This window comes from Hippocampus bargibanti, linkage group LG17 (assembly GCF_051943395.1).
Source record: "Hippocampus bargibanti isolate YZ-2025 linkage group LG17, ASM5194339v1, whole genome shotgun sequence".
In the NCBI taxonomy this organism is placed as follows: domain Eukaryota; kingdom Metazoa; phylum Chordata; class Actinopteri; order Syngnathiformes; family Syngnathidae; genus Hippocampus; species Hippocampus bargibanti.
The window spans coordinates 6,580,135-6,607,346 of record NC_142750.1 but is presented as its reverse complement, the minus strand read 5'-3'; the positions used below and the strand labels follow the sequence as shown (position 1 = coordinate 6,607,346).

At 42.2% G+C, this 27,212-nt stretch overlaps 2 protein-coding genes across 5 annotated transcripts in view; one reads left to right on the top strand and one right to left on the bottom strand.

Annotated features, from left to right (window-relative positions):
• The window catches only part of mrtfbb (myocardin related transcription factor Bb), a 30,720-nt gene extending 24,836 nt beyond the window's left edge, over window positions 1–5,884 (top strand). For both annotated transcript variants that reach the window (XM_089018266.1, XM_089018265.1), the window contains 2 exons: window positions 997–1,983; window positions 5,763–5,884. The gene's annotated coding sequence lies outside the window, so the exon portion shown is untranslated. The remainder of the gene's footprint in view (window positions 1–996; window positions 1,984–5,762) is intronic.
• kank2 (KN motif and ankyrin repeat domains 2) lies at window positions 64–26,287 on the bottom strand. 3 transcript variants are annotated; one of them, XM_089018260.1, is made up of 14 exons: window positions 26,202–26,287; window positions 16,421–16,499; window positions 13,004–13,071; window positions 11,167–11,236; window positions 9,582–10,934; window positions 7,913–8,125; window positions 7,723–7,831; window positions 5,949–6,365; window positions 5,781–5,868; window positions 4,563–4,782; window positions 4,091–4,233; window positions 2,841–3,041; window positions 2,594–2,692; window positions 64–1,033 (listed from the first exon to the last, which is right to left on the bottom strand). In XM_089018260.1, the coding sequence occupies exons 4-14, from the start codon at window positions 11,201–11,203 to the stop codon at window positions 977–979; spliced, it is 2,937 nt and encodes a 978-aa protein (XP_088874386.1). In that variant the 5' UTR covers window positions 11,204–11,236; window positions 13,004–13,071; window positions 16,421–16,499; window positions 26,202–26,287; the 3' UTR covers window positions 64–976. The 3 variants fall into 3 exon arrangements, with proteins under 3 accessions (XP_088874386.1, XP_088874385.1, XP_088874387.1); XM_089018259.1 differs by lacking the exon at window positions 13,004–13,071; XM_089018261.1 differs by lacking the exon at window positions 13,004–13,071 and having other exon boundaries at window positions 7,913–8,122.
• Window positions 26,288–27,212: the final 925 nt, after the last annotated feature.

The window sequence follows — 27,212 nt, the reverse complement described above, 5'->3', positions numbered from 1 at the left end:
GTTTGCATGCTCTGTAGTAGTCTGAACAAATACCACCCCCCAAACAAACAATTGCAACACGAGCAGTATCAAAGACCCACCAGGAACAGTGAGGTCCGTATTTATTATGAGTTCCACCCCCACCCCGAAAAAATGCACAAGATAAACAGTCCAAAAATTGCAGACAAACCTTCATTAGAATTGAGAATGGCTTCAGAGGTGTGCGATTACATACAATGGGTGTGAGTTTAAAAACCAAAGTGTATGAAAATAAACAAAAAAAAAAAAAAACAATTGAAACAATCATCAAAAAATAAGATGCTTCTATGAAACATCTTTTTATAAAACATTGTCTTGCTCCAAAAGTGAATATGAAAGTTTAGTGTGACTAAAAAAAAAAAAAGGCATTGAAAAGTTGACATCAAGCTCCAAAGCGCTTTGAATTAGGGCGTGATAGCTCCCAGTTGAACGGGACATATATTATTTATCCTCCTCAGCCACTTTTCGTTTCTATTCCTTCATTTGAAAGCGCAGCAGATCAGCGTCTTGCTTCGTCCCGCTGAACACGTGCAATTACAGTTTAACTCTTCTTCAACCTTTTATGGACGAAAACAAACACAGTCGTACCTTCATCAAATGTATTCATTTTTATCAGCTGGTGTGAATAAAAAAACAATAATAAAAATAGTCATCCGCTAAGATCCTGAGGTAAATCAGATTTAAGGGAAAAAAAACACTATCAAAAATAGAGATAGTACATAACATTTAGTGTATAAATATGTTGCGGTGGTGAAAAAGTGAGCGCAACCGATCAAGGACACTTGAGAGGGTGAGCGGCGAGTTATTCCACATGGCTGACACTCGTGTTAGTTTTCAATTTAAACGGAGCTCAGTTGCTCACGATAAAAAAAAAAGGCTGAGAGAGCAGCAGCTGATAAAGGAGTCACACACAAAAAAGCATCACTTGATCATCATGTGCTTTCAATAACAAGATGTTCTATTTTGTTTCACTGGCAGGAGGAGAGGAGCCCAGCAGAGGAGATTTGGGAGAAACCTAAAAGATGGAAGAAAATGAGCAAAATGTGCTTTTAGAGGCAATCTGTGGCAAAAATCACAACAAATGTTCTTTTTTTTTTGCATGTGGGCTGCACTTCTTATGTACTGAAGCTATTGAGCAAAGGTTAAAATATGCTTTTGGCAGTGGCTATATATACCGTGATACCTTGGCTTACGATCTTAATTGGTTCCCAGACAGTGTGTAAGGTGAAGTGTGTATCCCAAAAATTAATTTTCCATAGGAAACCATTAAAATGAGAACAATCCGTTCCCAGGTCCCCATAAAACATATTTTCTACACCTTAAAACTACACAAAATATACCTTATTTTATGTATAATAAATGTGCTATGGTATTATATTTAAATAAATAAACTGTACTGTATAATAAAGTGGTTTTATTTACCATTGTGATGGTCGTTGATGGCTTGATGGAATGGAGTGACCGGTTTCATCAGCATTAAACACTTGATGAGGAACGTAGCCTTCTTCTTTCACCATCTTAAGGAATGACCCCTTGTAGGTGCTTTCTTTGTTATAATTTTACCTTGTTCCTCATCAATTGTGTTCTGTTTAGCTGGGCTGATAGCTTTTTGCATCAAGTGTGCAGATGGCTTGTGCGGGTTATTTGTGGAGCATGATTGATGGGATATTTTAACCTTGCAGTCTACACTCTGATTCTGAACTATCAAAGTTGAAATGAGTCCAAATGTCACTGTTTTCCGATCCATTTTCTGATTCTCTCTCTCTGTCTGCCTGTCTCTTTAATGTTTAAATCACCTGCCCTCACTGCTGCGTTCTTGACCAATCACATGGCTTTAACCGACGACTGGGGCGGGGAATAGAGGACCAAAACAAGTCGGCTGCCATTTTCTTGTTAGGAGAACGGGCTCGTTCGCGAACGACACATCACTCATTGTGTATCCCGAAAAACAGTTTGTATGGCAAGGTAAAATGTTCATAAATTTAACATTCGTATTACTGTACAATATATATTGATTTATATCGCACTTTAACAACAGCTTTGTTAGGGCTTTATTCCAGCTTCAGCTGTTGATAAAGCGCTACATAAATCAATATGTATGTTTAGCATTGCATTTTGTACGTCTGCACCATTTCAAGCTCATATAACTCTAGACCTATATAATTTAGGAATTAACTCTTATTTCTCATGAAAGAAGAGAGTCTAAAATTTCTTACAGTGCATTGAATGTTTATGTCGTCCTAAAACTCAATATTCTGTGGGTCCTTCAATTTGAGTGAAAATGACAAAAACCCTGGCACTGGAGTGGACACATTTTTGTATATTGTCCGGCAGTGAATGAGTTAAGGATTCATCTTCATAAAACATCATTTCTAACTTTGAATGTTCTGACAGTGGACAAGGTATCATGACTGTAAAGTGTCCTTGAGAGTTTTGAAAGGCGCTTAGAAATAAAATGTATTATTATTATTATTATTATTATAATCAGGTTACAGGGTGTATAAAAAAATACGCTGAGGTAACCTTGAACTGTCAAAGACGGACGGTTGAGCGGAGAAGATCTCTGTTGACTTACAGGGGAAGGGGGCTTGGCAAAGTTGAGGTGAGCGTAGAGAAGCACGGCAATGTCGTTCTGGCTGGCCTCCAGAGCGATGGAGAGCGCAGTACTGCCGTCCTGAAACATGTTAGCAGAACACGGACGTCAAACGGGGCAACGGACTTAAAAATCGATATATTTCAATTAATGTATACAAACAATTAGCTCGATAAAAAAAGCGATCCAGGCAAATGTTATTTTCTTATCGGACATATATGCCACTCACATTATCAGTGAGGGTGGCGTCGCAGCCGGGTACGGACAGTAGCTGTCGCACGATGTCCACGTGACCGTGCTCGCAGGCGCACATGAGCGCCGTGGAGCCGTCTTCGTCGCGGATGTTGACTTGGGCCCCGCAGGACAAGAGGGCCCGCACCATGTCCCCCCGCCCATGGCTCACCGCCAGCATCAGTGCCGTCTGACCCGCCTGGGAGACAAAACAGACAAACGGAAACTTGTTTTTAATAATAATAATAATACATTTGATTTACACTCGTAAGAAGAAGTTGAGGGTTGTGTTATGATGTAATTTAAATTTGAGAACGTTTAAGAAGGGTACAAAATGCAGTTTCCATGGGGTGAATTTCAAAAACACAACTGGATTCAAGTAAGAGTATACATATTATGTCAATATATTATACATAAGGAAGCACATATATATACAGTAAAGTCTCGTTATATCGATATTCAAGGGAGTCCGAAAAATATCGATATAACCGGGACTATCGATATACCCGATATCGATATAACGAGACTTTACTGTGTGTGTGTGTGTGTGTGTGTGTGTGTGTGTGTGTGTGTGTGTGTGTGTGTATATATATATATATATATATATATATATATATATATATATATATATATATATATATATATATATATATATATATATATATATATATATATATATATATATATATATTTACTCAAAAAAACAAAACACGATATATGTTCTTCAAAAAAGGACGATAATAGACTGCGTTTAAAAAAAAATACAATGAAAAGTCTTCATCTCCAGGTGTTGGACGTTTCGCAAGCTTTGTCAGCAAACTCAAATTTGCTGGTAGCTCTGGCTCGAGATACATACACACATATTTACATATTTACATATTCATATACACACACACACACACATATATATATATATACACACACACATACATACATAATTATGTATTTTTTCCCTTGTTTTCAATAAACATTCAAAAAGAGGCATTCAGGCACCTTGTGGAATTTTCCACGCTGGTCTATAGAGGGTGTGATCGTACCAACTGTCAACAAGTGGGGCTGGCTTCTCTCGCATTTCTTATTTTTTCAAGCGGCGACCACTTATGGATCTTGTTTATTGTTGTGCAAAGTAAAGGACATTGCAAAGTGTCCTTGAGAGTTTTGAAAGGCGCTGAGAAATTACATGTATTATTATTATTAAAATCCCGGCAAGGTCTTGCAGTAACAACATACGGGCACCGGGGGGCACACCTGGCTAGCCTTGGCGTTGACGTCCCCAGTGCGTAGCAGCTGCAGGACAGCTTGAAGGTCAGCGTCCGAGTGGCAGGCAGCCAGAGCGGTTAGCATGATGGCTGTGTAGCCCGCCTTGTTCTGCTTGTTGGCATTACACAAACCTGTCGGAGGGGGGGGGGGGGGGTTGGAATTACAGATAGGAAAATGTTAAAAAATAGACCATTCATTGGGGGTGCGCCTTATTCTCCGATGCACCTTATACACCGGAGAATACAGTAACTAGTTGTCAAATTTGAAGTCAAGAATAATGACTATTATTGTGGTGTACATATGACAATTTGAAATTTTGGTTCGGACTTTAGCAAGCATCATGACATTACACAAGTTTGATTTGCTCTCACGGGCCGAATAAAATGCTGTGGCGGGCCAGATTTGGCCCCCGGGCCATGACTTTGACACCTGTGATCCACATGAAATCTGTACGACTCACCGGTGTCGAGCAACAGTTTGACCACCGGGAAGTTGGAGTGCGAGACGGTATAATGAAGCGCCGTGTTGCCGTTGCCGTCCGCCATGTTGATGACAAACTGGAGCAACTGAGGCGAGATGGCGGCGAACGCCTCCATGTAGGCCCGGACGGCCGCCACGTCCGCCGCCTTGTGGCACGACACGCGCAACCACTCCTGCAGTACGCTGGTGTACGCCTCCCTCTAGGTGGAGACACCATCGGGACAAAAACATATATGATGACGACGAAAATCATTTTCAACTCATTTGTGGCTTTATCGTCGACTTTTCATGAATTGGAAACACCTTTGACTGTACTCTAAAGCAGTGAATGTATCGAGGCACTATATTAAATAAAAAAATGAATTAAGAACATTTACAAGTGTCTCAGAAAGGAGAAATTCTCAATTCACGGCGGCAAAGTAATGAAAGGAAGTAAGTAAAAAAAAAGTACAGGAGCTGCTGTAAAGCAAGCCATTTTCAAATATGGATATCAAGTCAACCAAACGGGCAAAATAAAGCAAACATTGTCGCCTGTGCCATTTGGAAATTGGAAATTTGATTAACTCATTCACTGCCAGACATGTCCGATCAGTTTGCTAGCCAGCGCGAACAGGCTAGCAGACTGTTTGTCCAAGTATCATTAACATTATATGTCGACATTATTTATTAGACCAAATAAATGCCCTATCAGTTTTCTAGCTAGCGTTAACAGGCTAGTAAACTGTTCGTTAGCTTGCTAGCCGCAATAAATGTGTCCACTCCAGTGCCAGGGTTTCTGTCATTGTCACTGGAATTCAAGGACCAACAGAATATTGAGTTTTATGACTACATAAACATTCAATACGTAAGAAATGTTGGAGAAAAAAACAGTTAATTCCTAAATGATAAGGGTCTGGAGTTATATGCGCTTGAAATGAGGGCGGCTCTCCCAAATACAATGCAATACATACATATTGGTTTATATAGCGCTCTAACAAGAGCTGACGCTGGAACAAAGCGCTGGAACATTGCCAGAGGTCATGGCCAGCGCTTTATCAGCACCCAAGAATGAAAACACAAAAGCTGAACAAATTCGGGAATGGCGCTCTACGTCATGTTTTCAATTCCGAATAAATTTGTAAATGGCAGTGAATGAGTTAATTGTTCAGACCGAATAAATTTTGTGTTTTTTTTTTATGAGGATGAAGATGAGCCATACCGCGCCTTGCTGGCTGAAAGCGTCTGGTCCTCCAAGGGCCTTTTGAAGGTCACAAAGAGCCGATTTCAGGCTGTCACTTAGTTCCAACCTGGAATGACGACAACGTAGGCTCCTGACGGTTTGTCCGTGTGGCAATTTGCCGGTCCACAAATCCCTTCGGGATCTTACCTGACTTGTTTTACGGGTACGCTCACAGACGCAGGCTCAGATCCTGATTGGTCGGATGGGTCGCCGGGGTCCGCCTGCTGCCTGGCGATCTCTGAACTTTGAGTGGCTGCTGAGGAGGTAACGGACGACGTTGATTCAGTGCTGGCGGCCGATGTCGCGTTTTCGCTGGCCGCGGATGTCTGGGTGCAACATTCCGGAGCCTCGGTCACCAGTGACGGTTGAGATTTATCAGCGTCGGATGGCGAAGAGTCAGAACGCCCGACCACCAAATGGATGGGCGACTGCTGACGTAGAGATCGGGGGAATTGCTGGTGGTCAGCGGGGCACTCTGGTAGTTTTTCACGGGCTTCGTGATACTCGCTGGAGTCGCTCTCCTCATCTGAGCTGCTGCTGTCTTCGGATGACGTGGACTCGTAACTGGGAGTAAAAAACAAATAAATGAATAAATAAATCAACACACTTTGTGATGCAAAATTCCTGTTAGGTGCTTGTAATTACAGAAAAAAATCCAAATTCATAATTTACACACAAAATTTGTTACGTTTTAAAGGTTTAACATTCGACACTGGTGTATCCCGACACGAGTTTGAAAAAGGCATTTTACTGTATTTTTTGCACTATAAGGTGCACCGGATTATTATTAATGAATGACACATTTAAAAAACATGTTCTATATACAGTATAGGGCACACTGCGTTATGCATTTTATGAGCTCAAAAATATTGCAGGGTTTTGTCACAGTTTCTCATAATACAATAATAAATAGAACTTTCATTTTTTTCTTTAACATTGTTATGTTAAGTAGGGGTTATCATGGAATGTTTTGGTTTCAAATTTTTCAGAAATAAATGAAAAAACATTTTTCGTATAAATAAATATAAAAACAAGCAAAACAAAATGGCAAAATTTCCATTTTTAATCATTGTGCCAAAAATTGTAAATTACAGTGATATCTCGGCTTACGAACTTAATTGGTACCCAGACAGTGTGTAAAGTGAAAAACGTGTATCCCAAAAATAAATTTTTAATTTAATTTATTTTTTAAATTAAAAAAAAAAAAAAAAGAAAGAAACAAAACAACAACAAAAAAACAACGGCAAATTTTCCATTTCTAATCATTGTGCCAAAAACGGCGAAATCGAGAAAAATAATTCCGCCTCGCATTTTAAGTGTAAGAGATTCATGAAATGAAATGCTGTTTTATATATACCAGCATGAACCATGCAATACTTCTTTTACAAGAGGGGGGAAATGTGCCCGATCCAAAATTACTTCTTCATTACACTACTTCATTACTTATATGTATAAGGCGTGCTGGATTATACGGCGCAGGGTCATCCTTTGAAGAAAATGAAGGCTTTTGGGTGCGCCTTATACACCAGAAAATACGGTACATATAAAATCGTTGGGATTGGCTATCATCCATATCTTTGACCCTATTTCGTGTTTAACCCTTTTGGGAACAGCGGTGACTAGTTATCGGGTCACAGGGTGCATGAAATAGTTTAGAATTAGAGTAAAAATAAATAAATACATACATACATAGATAAATAAATACATAAATAAATAAAACAGAATAAAAACTAATTAATAAAATATAGTAAATAAATAAAACAATAAAATGCAAATCAGTTCATAAAATATAAACAAATAAACAAATGGCAAGTAAAAAATAAAATAAATACAAAATAATAATGAATAAAAAATATAATAAATAAAATAATAAATTAAAAAAAATACTAAGAATAAAAGAAAAAGAATAACTGACACATACCCGCCATTAACGCCAATGAACTGAAGGTTTTTCTTTGTCGACGGAGAGCCTGGTTCCCCCTCCGCTTTCCTTTTCATGATGGACCTCAGAGACGATTGGGGAGACAAGGCTACGGAAAATGTTCAAATGAGTCTTTTGAAGCACAGCAGGACAACGGCGGCGGGGAGTAGTCACTTGCGCAAGAGCTTACCGGCCGCGTTGCCGTGGGGGTCCTGTCTCGTCTCGGCGGCAGTTTCTGGGTGAGTCTCGCCCTCTTGGAAGAACACGGCAGCAATCTGATTGGCGGCCGTGCTGCCGATGACGACGGCGGGGTTGGAAACGGGCGTGGATGTGGACAACTCACTCTTGAGAACGTCACGCACTTGTTTGGAGCTGACTGCAATCGGAAAGCCCGGGACAGCTTCTAGCGAAGGAAACGCCTTGTTAGAATATTAATCAAAAAATAAAAATCAATTAAATCACAGGTGTCAAAGTCAAGGCCCGGGGGACAAATCTGGCCCGCCCAGCATTATATTTGGCCCACGAGAGCAAATCAAACTTGTGAAATTTCAAGTCTGAACCAAAATTTCAAATTGATGTATGTATACCACTCATTATTATTCATCAGTCATTATTCTTGACTTCAAATTTAACAACTAGTTACCGTATTTTCCGGTGTATAAAGAGCACCGGAGTATAAGGTGCACCCTCGATGAATGATGCATTTTCAAACATTTTCCATATATAAGTAACATCCAACTTACGACCGGCTCGACTTACGACCACCCGTCCTTACGACCACGACCTCCAGATCCTATTTTATAAATTTTAATTCTACGCCTGGCACCGCAACGCTCTAGAAGGTCGGCAACGCGTACGGATATTTTGCCCAGCAATCGATGGCACCAGAGGGTTTAGTTCACGAGTCATTTAGCCTCCGAGTCTCTATTCAACAATTTGAATGGATTTCGACTTACGACCATTTTGACTTACGACCGTTTGGTTGGAACGGAACTCGGTCGTAAATCGGATGTTACCTGTATAAGGCGCACTGGACTGTAAGGCGCACCTTCATTGAATGAAATACGTTTTTCAAAAATAAATATGTTTACGTTTTCCATATATAAGGTACACCATATTATAAGGCGCTACAGTAGTGGCTGGGTTCCGTACTACCTTTTCTACTGGGCGAAATGGAGCTGGTGGCTGCTGACAGCTCAATATTATTTCACATATAAGGTGAACCTGCGTATAAGGCACAGTGTCATCTTTTAAGGAAAATCAATGCTTTTGTGTGCACCCTATACACCTGAAAATATGGTAAATTAAAATTTAAAAATGACAAGATGAATATTTGGCTCAACCGCCGAATACGACCAACATTATTGAGTCAAGTTTGACAACTAGTTACTGTATTTTCCGGTGTATGAGGCGCACCGGAGTATAAGGCACACCCCGAATGAATGGAGTATTTTCAAACTTCTTCCATATATAAGTCGCACCGGACTATAAGGCGCACCTTCAATGAATGAAAAAAAAAAATATATATATATATATATATAATATATAAATAAGAGTTTTCAAATTATAAGGCACACCACGTTATAAGGCGCTACAGTAGAGGCTGGGATTCTGCACTACTTCTTCTACAGGGGGAAAAGGAGTCGGTTGGGGCTGACAGTCATTGCAAGACTTGTTGTGGCTCAATATACTTCACATATAAGGCGCACTTGCGTATTAGGGTGCAGGGTCATCTTTTGGGTGCGCCTGATATACCGGACAATACGATACATAACAAAAAATGACAACATGAATGTTCAGCTCAACCGGCGTATACAACTGACATTTTTAAGTCGTTGATGGAACAGTGATTTCCGTACCTGCCGAGTCATCAGGTTGTCCTCCGTGGTGGCTCGTCAACAGTGGCAAGGGGGAGCCGCAACGGACCGCCCGGAGCAGAGTGCCCACCTCTACCACGGTGGGCTGCTCCAGCGTGTACACTTGGATGCCGACGGTCCTCTGTTGCCTCTGCGCCGACTGCTGCGCGAAGCTGACCACCGTCTGCAGGTTGCCATCCTGCAGCTCGTGCCAACCCACGGTGGTGGCCTTCACTGGACGCTCGGCCCGAGGACCATCGTCCTCGCGGGCCGACGTGGCTTGCAGCTGCGCGGCGCGGAGCTCCTCCATCATTCTTTTGAGCTGAGCCTCCAAATGAACCACTTGGTTCTTCAGAGCCTCGGCCTCGGGGAGGAGCCCCAGATCCACTTCCCGAACGCCCACCCCGACCTGGCGACATGTCTTCTCGCCCTCCGGCCCTACGCCGATGGTGCGCAGCTCCCGTTTGGCATCTGGTCTTGCGCCGGCCACGAGAACGGTGTCCTCGATCTCGCATCCCGAGTCTTGTTTGGTAGCTTCGGGAGACATCGTTGGCTCCTTGGCTCCTCCGCTGACGTCTTCTTCAGGAATGTCGATGTAGAGCTCCCCTCGGCCGCGACCTCGGTTGAAGCTCATGGTGTGGCCCAGAAACTTCTGACTCTTCAGTTGGACGCTGAGCTGCCGTTTCTCTTCCTGCAGCACGGAAATCTTCACCTGGAGCACGGGTATGGTCTTCACCTGCTCCTCCAGGTCTCGTATCTTCCTGAGGGCGGCCGCCATCTGCTCGCGGACGTGCTGCAGGTGGGCCGGAGTGGGCGTCACCGGGGTGGACAGTCCAGAGTTCATGGGAGTAAATGTTCCTCCGCCGCCGCCGCCTACCCCGTGAGCTCGGTTGTAGCTGTGGGCGCTGCTGATGGAGGTGTTGGAACCCACCACGCTGTTGTTCATGCTGCCCAGGTTGGAGAAGCGCCTTCCGTCTTTCTCCTCCTCCAGCTTCCGTCGGGCGTCCAACAAGGTCTTCTCCACACGGGCGGTGCTGAAGTTGGGCCTGTGGGTGGCATGGTAGCCCGGAGCGCAGTACGAGAACGAAGAATGGCGGCTGTCCACGCTGGCGTTGGAGCACAGAGACTCGGTGGAGGTCCACCAGGAGCCGGCGTAACCGTAGCCCCCGCGAGGCAGCGAGCCGTAGCGCGGCCGCCGTTGAACGGGGATCCTTTTGATGGTGTTGCCTTTTTCAATGTCGTTGACATATTTGAGGAAGTCCAGGTCCAGACGGTAACCGTAGGGGGTCTCCACTGAGTAGGGCGCCTCCTGTTCTTTGCCGAGCAAGGAGGAGGGGGCAGGAGAGCTGAGCTTCCCTATGAGCGGAAGGAAATCGACTTGAAACAAACGGAAATCTGCGTCTAATCTTGGGCTCAGACTTTAGAAAACGGGATCAACTTTGGGCCGCTGGGTTATTTGTGGACGCAGGATGGACAACGAGGACCCCCCCTTATCCCCTCTCCTTTCAAATGATGTCATCACAATTGTTTTCACGAATCACGGCCGAATAATCATTCTGAATGGAATTGAGATCAACTCAGAAACTACCTGGGAAGCCGGGGTCCATATGCAACACTTGAGCCATTTTCGGAAGGAGGCTGCTCGCAGTTACGCACACCTGGGGGGTAAAACACATTAGAATTGACTTAAACAGTTAGCTGAAGTTTGGAAAATTGCTCAAGAGTGACATTTTATCGCTTCCATGTGTGGTGTTACCATGGCAACCCTGGATTACTTAACTCATTCATTGCCATTCCCGAATGTATTCAAGAATTGAAAATATGTCATTGAGCGCCATTTTCGAATTTATTCGGGTTTTGTTTTTTTTCATGCTTGGGTGCCGAAAGCGCTGGTCATGGCCTCTGGCAATGTTTTTTTTTTTCCTTTCCACGAGGGGGCAGCATTTCCCTTTTTTCCATGTTAGTGTTTTGTTCCAGCTTCAGCTGTTGTTAAACTGCTATATGAACCATAGTGGTTTATATGTATTACATTGTATTTGGGACATCCACCCTCATTTCAAGGTCAGATAACTTACAGATCTTAATCAAACTCATTTATTTTCAAATAATCAGTCGAGGTCACATACATCAGTCTTGTAAGGGGGTATTCATCTTTAGATATTTTTTTAGAGGACACACATTTATATCTTACAGATCTCAATCAAACTAATTTATTTTAGAATAATACTCAGTCGAGGTCATTTTTATGTTTAACAAATCGTTGGAATGGCACATTAACTCATTCGCTGCCATTCCCGAATTTATTCAGGAATTGAAAAGTGTGAGTGTTCTGATTTTGGTTTTTCTTGCACGAGCTGCCAATAAAGCGCTGGTCAGACCTCTGGCAATGTTTTTTTCCTTCAGCAATATGTATGTATTGTATTTTGGACAGTCGTCCCCGTTTCAAGCTCATATAACTCCAGACCCATATAATTTAGGAATTAACTTTTTTTTCTGATGAAAGAAGAGAGTCTACATGTTCTAACACTGTATTGAATGTTTACGTAGTCCTAAAACTCAATACTTGTGGGTCCTGCAATTTGAGGGAGAATGACAAAAACCCTCTGGCACTGGAGTGGACACATTTTTGCCCGTGTCTTGCAGTTATTGAGTTAATTGACTTTTTTATGATGGAGTTCAACTTCTATAGATTTCAGATGTGTGGACACGTACACACACACACACACACACACACACACACACAGACATATGAGTCCTCACTTTCGCCTTTTCGGCGCATCGCGATTATTGCGCAACTCCAGTTTGCCTCACCCCCACAGTGCCCGCTCCACCTTCATCTAATTTTATCCATCCATTTTTTCTGAGCGTGGCGGGTCACAGTCGCCTGTCTGTTTCTCTTCGTCATCTGTGCAAAAGAGGAGTTACGGGAGGGAAAAGTTTCCTGGCAGCCAATTCCAGGACCTCTGGTTCGAGACTTGCAGCCTTATTAGGAATCGTCTGAACACGCAAAGTTCTACCGGGCAAAATCGGGGTTTCCACACGCACATATGCAATTTTTCTCTCTCTCACTCTCGCTCTTTTCTGTTTTTCTCTTGACTTTCAGCTGTCTTTCTCCACCCTTTTCACCAAACGTCAGCTGACGATCAGGAGTTCTCAGCTGGCCTCCCTGCGCTCTTTTTGTAATTGCGCCAGACCGTAATATATTTTCCTCTAACACATGACTGCTTGTTCCTTCCCACGAAGCCAACCAGCTCATTCCCGCAATCCCCAGTCGGTCCATTCGGACACAAATTAACTTCCTCGGTCAATATTTAACCCAGATCGAACACATGAGTTCCAACGTTGCTTAAATGGGATTGATTAAAGGAAAGAAAATGACTGGATAAGCCTGACTGATGTGAATCATATTTTAGATGTATACGTACCTAAAACGACATATAGCAGTGGTGGACCGTCAAGGCCTGCAAAGCCTTCTCTGCTGGCCTAAAAATATCTGAATCACAGATGGATGTTAATTATACTTAATCCATGAATTCTTATTAAATAATTCCAAATTGTCTTTCAGCTTCCTTTCATTGCTTTTCCCCCTGTTGTGCAACTTGTGTTTTCGTATTCAAGCATTTAACCAATCACATTTCAGCCATTATTTGTTACCAGGATCAGAAATTGAAAACATGGACGGCTTCATAATCAATTCCATTTTATGAGTACGGCCAAAAGTCCCAATTGTTCTTTCAAAAGTTTGTAATTGATTTGGCATTGTGTTTCGTTGATCGATTCAAGTTATGTCAAACTATTACCTTAACTCCACCACTGCCCTTTATTCAATTTATTCAGGAATTGAAAGAGAGCGCCATTACTGAATTTGTTCAGGATTTGTTTTTTTGTGCTTGGGTGCTGGCCATGCAATGTTACTTCCTTTCCATATAAACCAATCTGTATGGATTGCATTGTATTTTGGACAGCCACCTTCATTTCAAGCTCATATAACTCCAGACTCATATCATTTAGGAATTGTTTTTTTTCTGATGAAGGAAGAAATTCGAAAGTTTCTTACACTGCATTGAATGTTTATGTAGTCCTAAAACTCAATATTCTGTGGGTCCTGGAATTTGAGTGACAATGACAAAAACCCTGGCACTGGAGTGGACAACATTTTTACACATGTGAATGAGTTAAAATGCCCAAAAATAGTTTTATGGAACGGATTACATGTGACCGATTGGTATCTTTTTTTGGGGGGGTGGGGGATTTTATAATTATGACTTATAATTATGAGTGTGACAGTGTGGTTGGGTGTGTGTGGCATCAGTTTTCAAGTTAGCATCGTTCTCTATTTTGTGACTCTACTGCTCGCTCGCAAGCTGGCTGGTAAAAAAAGTAGGGCGCTTGGAAACGCTGACTAAATGCGCTTGGTATGTTTGAAGTCCCAGAGTCAGTTTAATGTGTCGCTGCGATTTCTCTTCTTATCTGCAGCCTTCATCACTCGCCTCCACAAACACACACGTTCATATATACAAGCACGACCTTTTGGACACTGGGGCGTCGCACAACCCTTTTCACATCTAAAATGTTCCTGTATTTAATTTGAAAGGTTTGATAACTTAGCCACAAGTGTCGTGAAGGAAACTTTCCGAGAGGAATTTGTCTTTTACAGCAGTTCGGGATGATGTTTCACAACCGTGGGATATACAGAAAGGGGAAAATGGATGTCGGGAAATACAAGGAAAACAAAAAGCGATGTGGAATGATTGCAATCGGGAATGAAAGCGAAGTGGTATTGGCATCGTTTCACCCCAGTGTAAGATGAAAGTGTCACATTGATGTTTCGTGTTGTACAGAGCGCGACAGTGTGTGCGTGTAGAGGGGCGGCACTGCCACGGGACAGTTGATGAGATATAATTAGAACGTGCAGATACGCCACCAAACATCCTCAAACCGGCCGACTCGTGGCCGAGTCTCAGTTCAACTTGGAGACACAAAAACTTTTCATCTCTTTTTCCCACAACGGCGCATGAAAAAATAAAGACAGGGGGTGGCGGGGGGTAACGCCCACAGCAGCAAGCCTCCCCTCCGCATCTGTTTCGCTGGCAGGAACACAACTCCCCCGTGTGCCTGTTCCACACTGAGAGTTCCATTGAGATGACAAATGAACAGAGACACTGTGTTTGCACTCATTTTCTAAGCCTTTGTATTAAAAAAATGGAGTCGTCTACGGTCAAATAAAACCCTTTGTGCTCATGTTGGCTCTTCTGACTAAATTCTACTGAAGCTCGTTCTTTGAAAAAGCATAAAAGGCCTACTGGTGGAAAGTGCGGTGGCAATTATCACCTCTTTCACTTTCAAATCCACACTAGCACCACTATGGGACAGGTGTGGAACATTAGCAACTGCAACATACACATAGGGCAGAGATGGGCACCGCCCCAATTCCGAGCAACCCCTTCTCAACACCCGCCTGACGTCATCGTCACTCCCGCTGCGTCATGCACAGAATTTGTATTTGTTTTTTAATCGCAAGTCAACATGAATAATTCTTGTTAGCTTGATGGTATTTGCTATCTATTTACTGTCTATTAACTATCTATCTGGATATCTAGCTAGATAGCTATCTATTAGCTATCTAGCTAGATAGCTATCTATTAGCTATCTAGCTAGATAGCTATCTATTAGCTGTCTAGGTAGATAGTTATCTATTAGCTATCTAGCTAGATAGCTATCTATTAGCTATGTAGCTAATTATCTATTAGCTCTCTAGCCATCTATCTATTAGCTATCGAGCCATCTATCTATTAGCTATGCATCCCTTAGCTATCTAGATAGCTTTCTATCTATTAGAGTTATTGCGGGGTTGAGTGTGGCTGCCACTGCTCACCCACAGAAAAATAAAAACTTATCCTGTGACTGTAAAGTGACCATGATAATTTTGAAAGGCGCGTATAAATTAAATGTATTATTATTATTATTATTAAAATTATCAATTAGATTCTCAGTTGACTTTGGGCCATTATGAAACGGTTGCCAGCAAAGCCGCATACACCCCCAAATGAAATGAAGGGGTGGAGTATGAGTTACAGTAAAGTCTCGTTATATCAATATCGGATATATTGATAGTCCCGGTTATATCGATACTATTTCTATGCACGCACGGAGAAAATTACATGCAAACAGGGTCGGATATATCGATAGTCCCGGTTATATCGATATTTTTTCGGACTCCCTTGAATATCGATATAACGAGACTTTACTGTATATGCTTACGAGTACCAATCTATCTAGCAAAGGTAATCCCCAGCACACATCTGCCATTCTCCTGATTTCCGATGACTTTCTCCTAACAAACCTCAAGCAGAACAAAAGTGCATCTCCACCCCCATTTTTCGCGTTGATCCCCAGTGCATCTGCGTGCAATGTTAATGGAGGTTAACGCCTCCCCGGGCTAGCCTTTAAGATTAAAAGCCTCGCATGTTTAAAATGCAGGTCAGTGTGTGGCGAAGGCGCATCTGTGGAATGTCCCTGCAAGAGGTTTTTAACCGCATTATACGTTTGAGCTTCCACGGCGGCGATTCCCACGCGGTGCTATCGAGAAGATGTGTTTCACGGTATCTACAGCGAGTCACTTGAAAAGCTCAGGGACCACCCCGAAGAGTCTTTTGCAGATTCTCTCTAGGTTGGCTTCCACTCAAACCGAGTCACCTTACTGCTGTTGCCATTGCAAAGGATTACATTGCGATGATGCAAAGTCAGACTTTCAAAGACCAGTTTTTCCACTGCCGTTCCCAAACCGAGGTATGGTTTTTAAATTATGGAGAAAAGACCCTACTGTATTTTCCAGTTCATACCAGCAACGACGGGGGCTCACTCGTCGCCGGTCTCCTTCAACGACCGTCCTCCTTTCACAGTTTTGTTTTCGGCCACCACCTGAAAGGAAAAACAACAAGCAATAAGGCTTAGCCGACAATCTTTACCCAAAGGGGGAAACAAAAATGTCAAATTCAAGAAAGAAGCTAGTGGGTTGTGGCCAGTGGACGTCAAAGGCATCGTTCGCAACGCCATTCAAAGTTGTTGACACAGAGATAAAAACAGACTTATGTCAGGGTGCGAGAGGCCGGCCCCCGCAACGCTTTAAACAGCACTTGCAACGCCAGCCAAAACATTCCAGTCGTTCTCGGAGACACCGCGGATGTGAACAATAAAGCCTCAGCGAGACACCGATCACAGTTTGACCTGCTTGCGGCGTAGCCGACCAGCATCTTCTCAGGGTGGGAGACGATTGTGAAATGTTTTCTTTGGACAGCTGCACGGGTCACCCTCAAAACGCCAGGCTAAGAACCGTGAGCCGCAAACCATGTGACGGCAGACTAGCGTAGTTCCGTTTACCATATAAATCTGACTTTGGGTTTTCACTTGCTGACACCCACATCACTCACCTGACCAGGCCTGGCCTTTTAAAGCAAACATGTAAAAAGATGGTACAGTTGGACAGGTTTCAGCACTACTAAAATAATTATTGCAGCTAAAATGTATGTGATAATAAAAAAAAATGCGTAATAATATCAATTGAGAGTATTTTGGATGATATTAATTACCTCATTCACTGCCAGACGTGTTGGGTTTTTGTCATTGTCACTCAAATTCCAGGACTCAAGAGAATATTGAGTTTTACGACTACATAAGCATTCAATGCAGCGTTAGAAACCTTAGACTCACTTCTTTCATCAGAAAAAAAGTTAATTCTTAATTATATGGATCTGGAGTTATATGAGCTTGAAATGAGGGCAGCTGTCCAAAATACAATGCATTACGTACATATAGGTTTAAAGCGCTTTAACAACAGCTGAAGCTGGAACAAAGCGCTAACATGGAAAAAAGGGACATGCTGCTCCCTTGTGGAAAAGAAAAAAACATTGCCAGAGGACACGGCCAGTGCTTTATCGGCACCCAAGCATGAAAAAAACAAAACCCAAACAAATTTGGGAATGGCGCTCTGCCATATTTTCAATTCCCGAATCAATTTGTGAATGGCAGTGAATAAGTTAAAATCAAAAACATTAATATTATTCAATGATTTTAAAACTATTTATTCAACTAGCAAAATTCCGCTTCCAACTTAAACTGAAAGAACAGCTCAAAAATAAATTGGTAACACAGTCAAATGATTTTTAACAAATTACAGGGACAAAAAAGTATGCTGTCTAAATACTCGTTATTTTGAGTCACAGGTGTCAAAGGCAAGGCCCCGGGGGCCAAATCTGGTCCACCACATTATTTTATTCGGCCCGCGAAAGCAAATCAAACTTAAATATTCATGATGCTTGGTAAAGCCGAACAAAAATTTCTAATTGTTGTATGTAAACCACAATAACAGTTATTATTTTTTAGTTCAAAATTGAAAACTAGTTATTCATTAATTTGTTGTACGCTCTATATATGAATATTGGAAAGCGCCCCCTGACAGGAAACCATAACTACAATGTGGCCCGGGGCAAAAAATGAGTTTGACACCTTTGTTTTAATTACTATCACTCTGGCTACTCTATGCTAATTTTAGCGCGTCAAAGTGCACAAAATGGATCTTACCAAAGTGAAACCAAATGTACAGTTTGCTTCTATCAGGGCTTTACATTCCTTAGCTGTGTAGAGCGTGTGAGTGTGTAAGTAACGTGACTGCGTCTGCTGATTGTCAAAATTCATCGCCCCCTCCCGTGTCTGATTTGAGTGACCTTTTTGAAAAATCATAACAAGTCTCATTGTTGTTGTTGTTGCTCATTATTGACGTCATAGCCGCTGACTTCAGAGGGTGGAGTGTGTAGGAACAAAACGTAGCAAATCACAAAGAGCCATTCATGCAAAGGCTCACCGTTTCACAGCTGGTTCTACTTTAAATAGAGGGAACAGACAAGCATGTGCGCGTTTGGCAAGTCGTCCAGCACAAAATAAACAAATAGCTTCTGAAGTGTTGTTTGGGACCCACGCATTGATATTTACTTTTATGTCTCGATTTCCAAGGGATGCACAGCTCAATTCTTTGACTCTTAATTCGTCGAAACTCAAAGCCAAGAAACTAAAAGACAGCAAAAGATGTGCCGTTTAAAGGTCCCACTCCAACGAAGCAAAAACAAGCCTTCAAATGAGTCAGGAGCAACGTTCACCATGACATTTCCCCGGCTAAGTGGCATTAATGCGTTGAGCTCAGAGGAAGGGGGTATGAGGGGGGTTTACAGGAAAGGGAGAAAATCCCCAAGGACCTTGGTAACAACCCAGTCACTTCCGCCCAACTTGGGCAAAAAATATATCAAAACGAAAAGGAATGAGGTGAAAGAAAAGTGAAACGTTTTTCAACGGAAGCTTTAGTGGGAATTGCAGCAAATCCAGGATGTAGTCAAGTCCCAGATGCTCAATCGTACAGTCCAACGAGATCCCGCACAGTTCTCAAAATATCATTTAAAATGTCTTCGCCCCGATGATAACTATGATTTCTGCATTCCACATCTAAAAATACCGGTAGACAAAAGAGCGCACTCATAAGGAGCAGAGGCAGCATTTTATCTCTCCGGCCCAAAGCTCATTTATGGTCAAGACTTTCTTTCCTCAGGGGCCACAAAATCTTACACGAAGCGGTTACACAACGTCGGGGAACGTGCGTATCCGCTGAGACGTCTTGCGTCTGTCTGCCTCTTTGCTCCATGTGGAAAACAGATGGCTTCTTTCAGTTCACGGTATAATACGTCAACAAAACATATACAGTACAACAAACGGATTGTTAACATTAAGGAGACTTTAGTGTTCAGGAATCTGATGAGCTGGCGTATAGCGGCACGGTGAAGCCGCTGCGAGCCAACGGAGACGTCACCGCCGTGACTGCTGTGCCCTTTTGGAAAAATCCCTGCTCTTCGCATTAAAAAAAATGAGGTGGGATGGACGAGCGGAGTATATGGATGGCGACGTGCTGAGCGTTCTGGCGCTGGCCTTAAAAGGGAGTGCTCACATTACTCCTTCAGCAAAGTCAAACGCCCGGCGATCCGGCGATTGGGTCATCCCGACAGGAAACTGAGGGAGAGGCGCCGGAAAGAAACAACACACAAAAAACGAAGAAAAAAATAGGCAAGGGGTGGGGTATTTGAGAGAAAATGGCTTCTTGGAGAGAGATGGAGGGGGGCGATGCTGGAGGGAGGAAGATGAAGACCAGGCGGAAGGAAGATGCTTGTTCAAAGAAGGGATGGGGTTGCAAGATCGAGGTTCGAGATTGGACGTCACAGCACGGGAAGTCATTTTAGTCCAGTAACAGATCTTGTCGGTTTGTTTCCCCGTTGAATAAGCCTGCAGCGATACCAACGTCGATACAAAAATAAATGTAAAAATCACGATCGTAGATGCCCGATGGTGACCAGTGCCAGGACCAGGACAGAACGAGTGCTGGCGGCTATGTCGACAGGAAAGAAATGTAGATCACGCACACATATTTTGTGTTAAATGTAGGTTATTGGAAAGAAGTTTGAAGGAAACTGAAGAAGAGAATTGGCTACGAAATACCAAACACAGACTTGGTGATGTATCTAACGAACGTAAATCAAGAAAACGTGCAAAGGAGAGATGAGTACAGTGACACCTCGGTTTACGAACGCTTTAGCTCAGGAACTTTTCGCCTTACGAACATTAAATTCGCGAGAATATAATCTTGGCATACGAATTACTTTTCGGTGGACAAACCAAACCACACAGTGCCACAGTGGGTGGCGGACTAGTTTTCGGCGGATGAACACCAAACCACACGGTCAAACAGCGCCACGGTGGCTGGCGGACTAGTTTCCACACCTCCTTTCTTTGAGTGCAGACCTGGTTTATTATCGTGTAGTAGTTTTGCTATTATGGGACAGAAAAAAAACCCACCATAGGCTAGTGTTCAGCAGAAGAGGACACAAAACTAAATTCGAGCAGAAGAAGGAGATCATCGAAAAACACGAACGAGGTGTGCGTTTGTGTGACTTAGCGTCCCAGTCGCTAAGTCGATCATTGCTACGTGTGGCTAAGGGTTTATTTCTTTAATTACAATCCAATAGCACATGTATTATACAAAAAGTAAGCTATATTTTGTGTAGTTTTAAGGCTTATTTAGTAGGAAATTATGTTTTATGGCGACCTGGGAACGGATTATTCTCATTTTTAATGGCTTCTTATGGGAAATAAATATTCGGCAGACAAACATTTCGCCTTACACACACTTTCTGGGAACCAATTAAGTTCGTGAGCTGAGGTATCACTCACTGTATGGGTAACTTGTCACTGTTGATCACGTTTTTTTCTTTTATTGTTATTGTTTTGTTCTGTTTTTGTTGATGGGTTGTTTTCCTTGTTGAATAATTTCCAGCTACAAAAGGATGTTGCTTTACAAATAGACCACAAGGCATTCTGTATTCAAATGTTGAATTTCAAACGGTCTTATATGTTTTAAATAATAAAGAAGCAAGTTACAAAAAAAAACACATTGAAAATGGCAAAACGCATCTCCGAACTCTCAAAGTGACTCGTAAACAAATGCCGCTCTACGCACTCACAGCGCAATGTAACTTGATAACATGAATACGGAGCCGCGAGAAAGTTAACCACGCTCACAATATTAACTGCTGAATGGGCTGAAGTTGCCTTTAAATGTTGTTTTGTAACTCTGAAGGTTTAGGAAATGTGCTGGATCGGCAAAGCTTGTACTTTGGTGAATAATAATAATAATATTCAACCCTCATATTATGTTGTGGGTCATTTTTACCCGTATGTAAAAATCCACACAAAACAGTCAAATAATAGGTGACATTAGAATCAGAATCATCTTTATTGCCAAGTATGTAGAACACACAAGGAATTTGTTTCCGGTAGAACACGCTGCACTACTATCATCATCAAAAAATTGCTAAGTGGCACTATACAGTTCCATTTGGGCTACTGTTGAAAGAGTTCAAAGAGTTAATGGCTTGGGGGAAGAAGCTGTTTAAATGTCTGCTGGATTTGGTGCGCATGGATCGGTAGCGCCTGCCTGAGTGGAGTAGCTGGAAAAGGTGGTGGGCAGGGTGCGGATGGTCCAGTGGGATTTTCTGAGCCCTAGTTTGGATTCTTGCAACAACTGTTTCATAAACATACTTGAAAAGAGACACATCATATTGTCTATCCCATTGGGATATTTTAGGACGGTTTTAAAGAAAGGAAAAAGAAAGGATATCCAGTGCTTTAGTCAATACAAAAATGGAAAAGGGTCAATTTGACCCGTAACATAATATGAGGGTTAATTTAACTCAATTCGCTGCCATTCCCGAATTTATTCGGTAATTGAAAAGTGTGACGTGGAGCGCCAGTCCCGAATGTGTTCGGGTTTTGGTTTTTGTTGCGTGGGGTAGCAATAAAGTGCTGGTCAGACCTTCACTTCACTTCCACCAGGAGGCAGCATTTGCCTTTTGTCCATATTAGCACTTTGTTCCAGTTTCAGCTGCTGTTAAAGCGCGATATATATCAATATTTATGTATTGTATTTTGTACAGCCGACCCCATTTCAAGCTCAGATAACTCCAGACAAATATAGCTTAAGTATTAACTCATTTGTTTCTGATGAAAAAAAGAGAGTCTATGGTTTCTAATGCTGTATTGAATATTTATGTAGTCCTGAAACTCAATATTCTATGGGTCCTGCAATTTGAGTGAAAATGACAAAAACCCTGGCACTGGAGTGGACACATTTTTGCACATCTGGCAGTAAATGAGTTAAATATTGTAGTTAAAGAGATAATTCAATTCTAAGCCTGAAATTAAATGATTTATTACAAATAATAGTGTTTAATATAGAATTAGTTCAGTTTTTCTGGAGGAAAAAATAACGTAGTCGATGGTTTTAAGAAGGCAACGTTATAAGAATGTAAGCTTGTATCTTTTGCCGATCTGTGGTGTGCGAACGCCACCACACAAATCATTTTGGTGGTCCCCTAATGCTATGTCACTGCATCTTCTTTTCCTTTCGGCTTTTTCCTTCAATCAGTAACCTCCATCTTCAGAGGTATGATACGCATGTTTGTTTTGGCCAAGCTTTTACGTCGGATGCCCTTCCTGACAGAACCCTCCGTATTTATCCAGGCTTGGGACCGGCACAAGAAGACTTGTGTCCCTTTGTGGCTACAGAACAAGCACCTCGCTCAGTAAAAGGCTCCCAAACACAAAATGGTCATCAGCACAACAACAACCAAAAAAAGCAAAACTATTTTCACCATTTGATGACAATGCTCTGATTATTATTATTATTATTACTGCATGAAAGCGCAAAAGCAATTATGGAACAATACTTTTCAGGATTCCAGGGTGATTATTGTACCAAGGAAGCTAAAGTAGGATTATTAGTCTTTATCGAGATTAGACCATATGCCCACTCCAACTTTAGTATGTCACAAGTGTACACAGTATCTGCCTATGTTTTTGTGCTAGGTAAGTATATTTGTTTAGACTCTGGCGAGAACACACACTTTTTCCTCAGCGGACCTTTGCGAGGGTATTTCAGTTGGGATCGGCCTTAGCAGCCAACTCAAAAAAGCAAGTGTGCTGGCCAAAAGCGGCGAGGCGAGGCAAATGCCTGAACGCAGCGTCTCTATTAGCGGTCATGTTTCTGTTGCTGCTATCCTGGATTGGAGCGGTCCTTGGAAAGCATTACGCTCGTTGTCTTCTGGCTGCTCCTGTTGGGTGTGTGCACCTTTTGTATCTTTTTTTGGAACTTAATAAAGCTTTTACTTAGATCCTCCAACTTTGATTTAAAGGGAGACACTATTTTGTGGGTGCGTCATCAATCAGATGCTATCATGCTTTGGTTGGGAAATACATTTTACAAGAGGGGAGGTTCGACAGTAGAAAAGAAAAACATCCATCCATCTAATTCTTTTGTAGCGGTTTTTGGGGGAAAAATTAATATTTACATCTATGTTTTGCATTTTTTGTTTTTGGAAGACTCGAAAAAAAACCATCATTGGATGGATTGGATTTGCCTTCATTAGTCTCACAGTGGAGAAATTTACATTTCACAGCAGCAAAGTGATGAAAGTGAGAGGAAAGGAAAGGAAGAAGTAGAAAAAAACAAAATACAGGACCTGCTTTATAGGCAGTTACTTTCGCGGCGCCATCTTGAAGTCAAAACAACAACAAAAATGTAAATATCAAATAATGTGACAACACAAAAGACACAGACAGTCATTCACTCTTAAGAACTTGTTGCATGAAGCGGTTCTAGATGAAAAAGAAAACGATCAAAGCCTCCCTTCGACCAGTGGACCAAGGTCCTCATGGTGGAATGTGCACGGATGCTACAAGCTAAGTTTTGAAAGCAAACATGAAGCTGTTGCATCCATTGACGAAATGAAAGTGTCTCAAATCTCCTGATCCCACGTAAATCCGCTTCAATTCCAAGCCGTGACAGTTCCACATACGCATCGGGGCTGTGCGCTGACGCTCCCTTCTTCTCATCGCAGGCTCCTCAAGCCATGCATCCATCCAGCCACGGACTGGTTTAAAAATGAGTCTTTGAGGATTTACTCTATTCTGTTTCAGTCATCAGCTAAGGTCCATTTAGAAGTATTTCCTCCACGATGAATGCTCTGAAGGCACTTTGATTGCATATAAAACAACGGAAAAAGGCACCCTTTCATCCTAAAAATTTCCACATTCGAGTCACACAGTGCATTGTTGAACAAGAACAGATGCTTCATTATCCAGCCGTGCACTCGGCAGCTAATCAGTAGACAGTCGACAATGTCATGCAGGTTCCGGGGTGTAATTTCATTAGTCCTGTCGGCGTGTGGGCCGGTGTACACATATAGGGTCTAGAACACTGCATTCCATCACACCCCCCAAACTAAAGGGGGGGGGGGGGCAAACGTTGATGCATTACATTCCAGCAATGGGATTCTGCGTGATTCCCAGGACTCCGGAAAAAAAAAATCTGTTTGATCGCGATTCAGCAAAGGGTAATGTTACCTCTGTTACAAAATGGTTCCATTGGGTGGTTGGGTCCACTCACTTCACGGAGTGTAACACAAACAGAGGAGCCACACACCACTCTGGGACGGAGACCATCCAAAAAGCCGACCGCTGGCGTTGAGTACGGCCGGCTGCACACCAGCGGCAACAGTGCCGTATTGTACACAGGACGGATACACATTGCGTGCCAGCCAGTCCTGTGACGATATATCCCGCCACGGTCCAATCAACTATCATCGGAGCAACATCTGACATCAGTCATCAACAACTGAGCTTATTATGAAATAATGTGCCACCAAAAAAATTGTCCATAAATAATTATGGGCAACTTCAACTTGTTTTTCAGTTTTATAAATTTGTATGTCGGCAATACGCTTTTATAGGCCAACCGAACACAACAGTTAGTAATCGGCGAATAAAGAAGAATCAGTGGGGGGGGGACTGCTAATGTTGAGTCTTTTTCATCCACTAGTCATTTAATCGATGGAATCATCAATTCAAGTTAGACCGCTACACTTTGCGAAAGGAAATTGCATCCAAAAGGATCTTTGTTTCCCCGCTGCAAGTCAGTCACCCCTCATCCATCTTTTGAGGAGCGCCGGCACACCTTCAGAGGCGGGGGGGCGTCGGAAAGCTCCAACCCAACCAGACTAGCACATTTTGAGTGTGAGAGTGAAAAAAAGTAGTCCAACATCTGGAAATAATGAGAAGCAGCAAAGAGAGTGGACCCACCCTCTCCCCTGAGCAGCTGCATGGACATTCATGTAAAAAGTGGGGAAAAAAATGATTGGTTTTCGACATAGCGAGTTCGGGTCCAGGTGGGGGCGTCACACGTTATGCTGTAATGCTGACACTTCTTCAACCATGTAATTAGCAACCATTTGTCACAAACAAACACACACACATGAATGCACACTTGAGATCACCATCTTCAGAACAATACGCATTGACTGCACAGCAGTGATTTTGTACCGGTACCGGTATACATTTGAACGAGACAATAAAAACAATATTCTATCGACAACGATTTCATTCACGTTAAGTTTCAGAAATCATAAATCGGGAGGTTTTCGTACTCACGACTCTCCGGTGCAGGTCAAAATAATGTGAGTGTAACAAAAGTGTACATTAGAAGTAAATAAAACACAAATGCTTTCATTGTTTATTTGTAGATTCCATTTTTACATGTTCTTTTTTGTTTTACCTTACAAATTATTGTGAGTATTGTGGTCAAAATTGGGAGTCTCCCGACCAAATCGTGAGAATTAACATGCACGCGATTTTGATTTTTGTAGGCAATAAAGGCGAAAATTGAAAACGTCGCTGGTTTGAGTAGACCACGAGTCTCATTCATCACATGGCAAAAGGGGGTAAAACGGACCTATTTTAAATCAGTCGAGTAAAAGGTGATGTGAATTTTTGGGCTTTATATTCGGCGTTACTTTTGATAGGACAAAAATTAGCAAATTGGACTGACTGCTTCGATGGGAATGGGGGGCTTCTAAGTAAGCTAGCAGCTCACGCACGGCACGTGCCAATTCGACCCAATGAAAAATAACAAGGGTTTCCCCCCCACCTTTCTTTGTAAAACAACAAATAAAATGAAACTTAAAAGTATGTTCCTACCTGCCCCCCGTTTTGATAAATCCTTCCAGCCGCTTCGGCCCCGGGAGCGCTCACTGACAGACAGACAAAAACACCGCAGCCAGGATGCTCGGCGCGCCACCTCCTGCTCCTCTTAAAGGGCCAGCAGCTCTCATTTCACGCTCCTAAAAGCACATTTCAGACTGTAAAGTCCCCACTAAAAGTACCGAACTTCTTTAGGTAGGAAAAGTGGACCAGAGCATGTTTTCCACCTCTTAGAGAGCAATAGTGTGGCAAAAACAGTGGGTTAAACACTAGCATACCTTTCAACCTATACGTTGTCCTGTATTTTATACGTTTTTTTAATCATATCAAATGATGTACGGCATACTACAACTTTTATAGGGGATTTATTTTTTATTGTGAACCGATCATACAAAGACCATTTTGGCAAACCAGCAAAAGTAATCCTCAATCGAACCTTTTTTTAATTACTGCGTATTGTAGTATTGTTACTAGCATAACATGCACAGTAAACTGTCTGCATTTCCGCTTGTGTTAGCATTTTTTAAAACCATTTCAAATAATTATAAAGTGTACTACAACCTTTATACGGGAATTGTAATCATTTATAAGGGCAGGTGTTAGCCAAGGTTGACAGGTATGCTAAAAGCACATTTCAGACTGCAAAGTACCCACTAAAAGTACCGGAACGTCTTTAGGTAGAAAAAGTGGACTGGCAAATTACCAGACTTTGACCGAATAGAGCATGCTTTCCACATCTTGGAGAGCAATAGTCTGGAAAAATCAGTGGGTTACACACTAGGTCTTTTTTTTTGGTCATACGTGGTAAGAACAAGTTAAAATTAAAATCTGAACAAAATGGAGACATTTTGAAAAAAGTGTTGCTGAGCTAAATAGTGCCGCAGTACAAACATGAGGAAATAAAAGGTAGGATTAAGGCCGTACACACCTCAATGACTAGAAAGCAGGCACTCCGGACTGAGATGTCATATGACATCTGCATGATTCAATGGACCTCAGTGGAGTTAG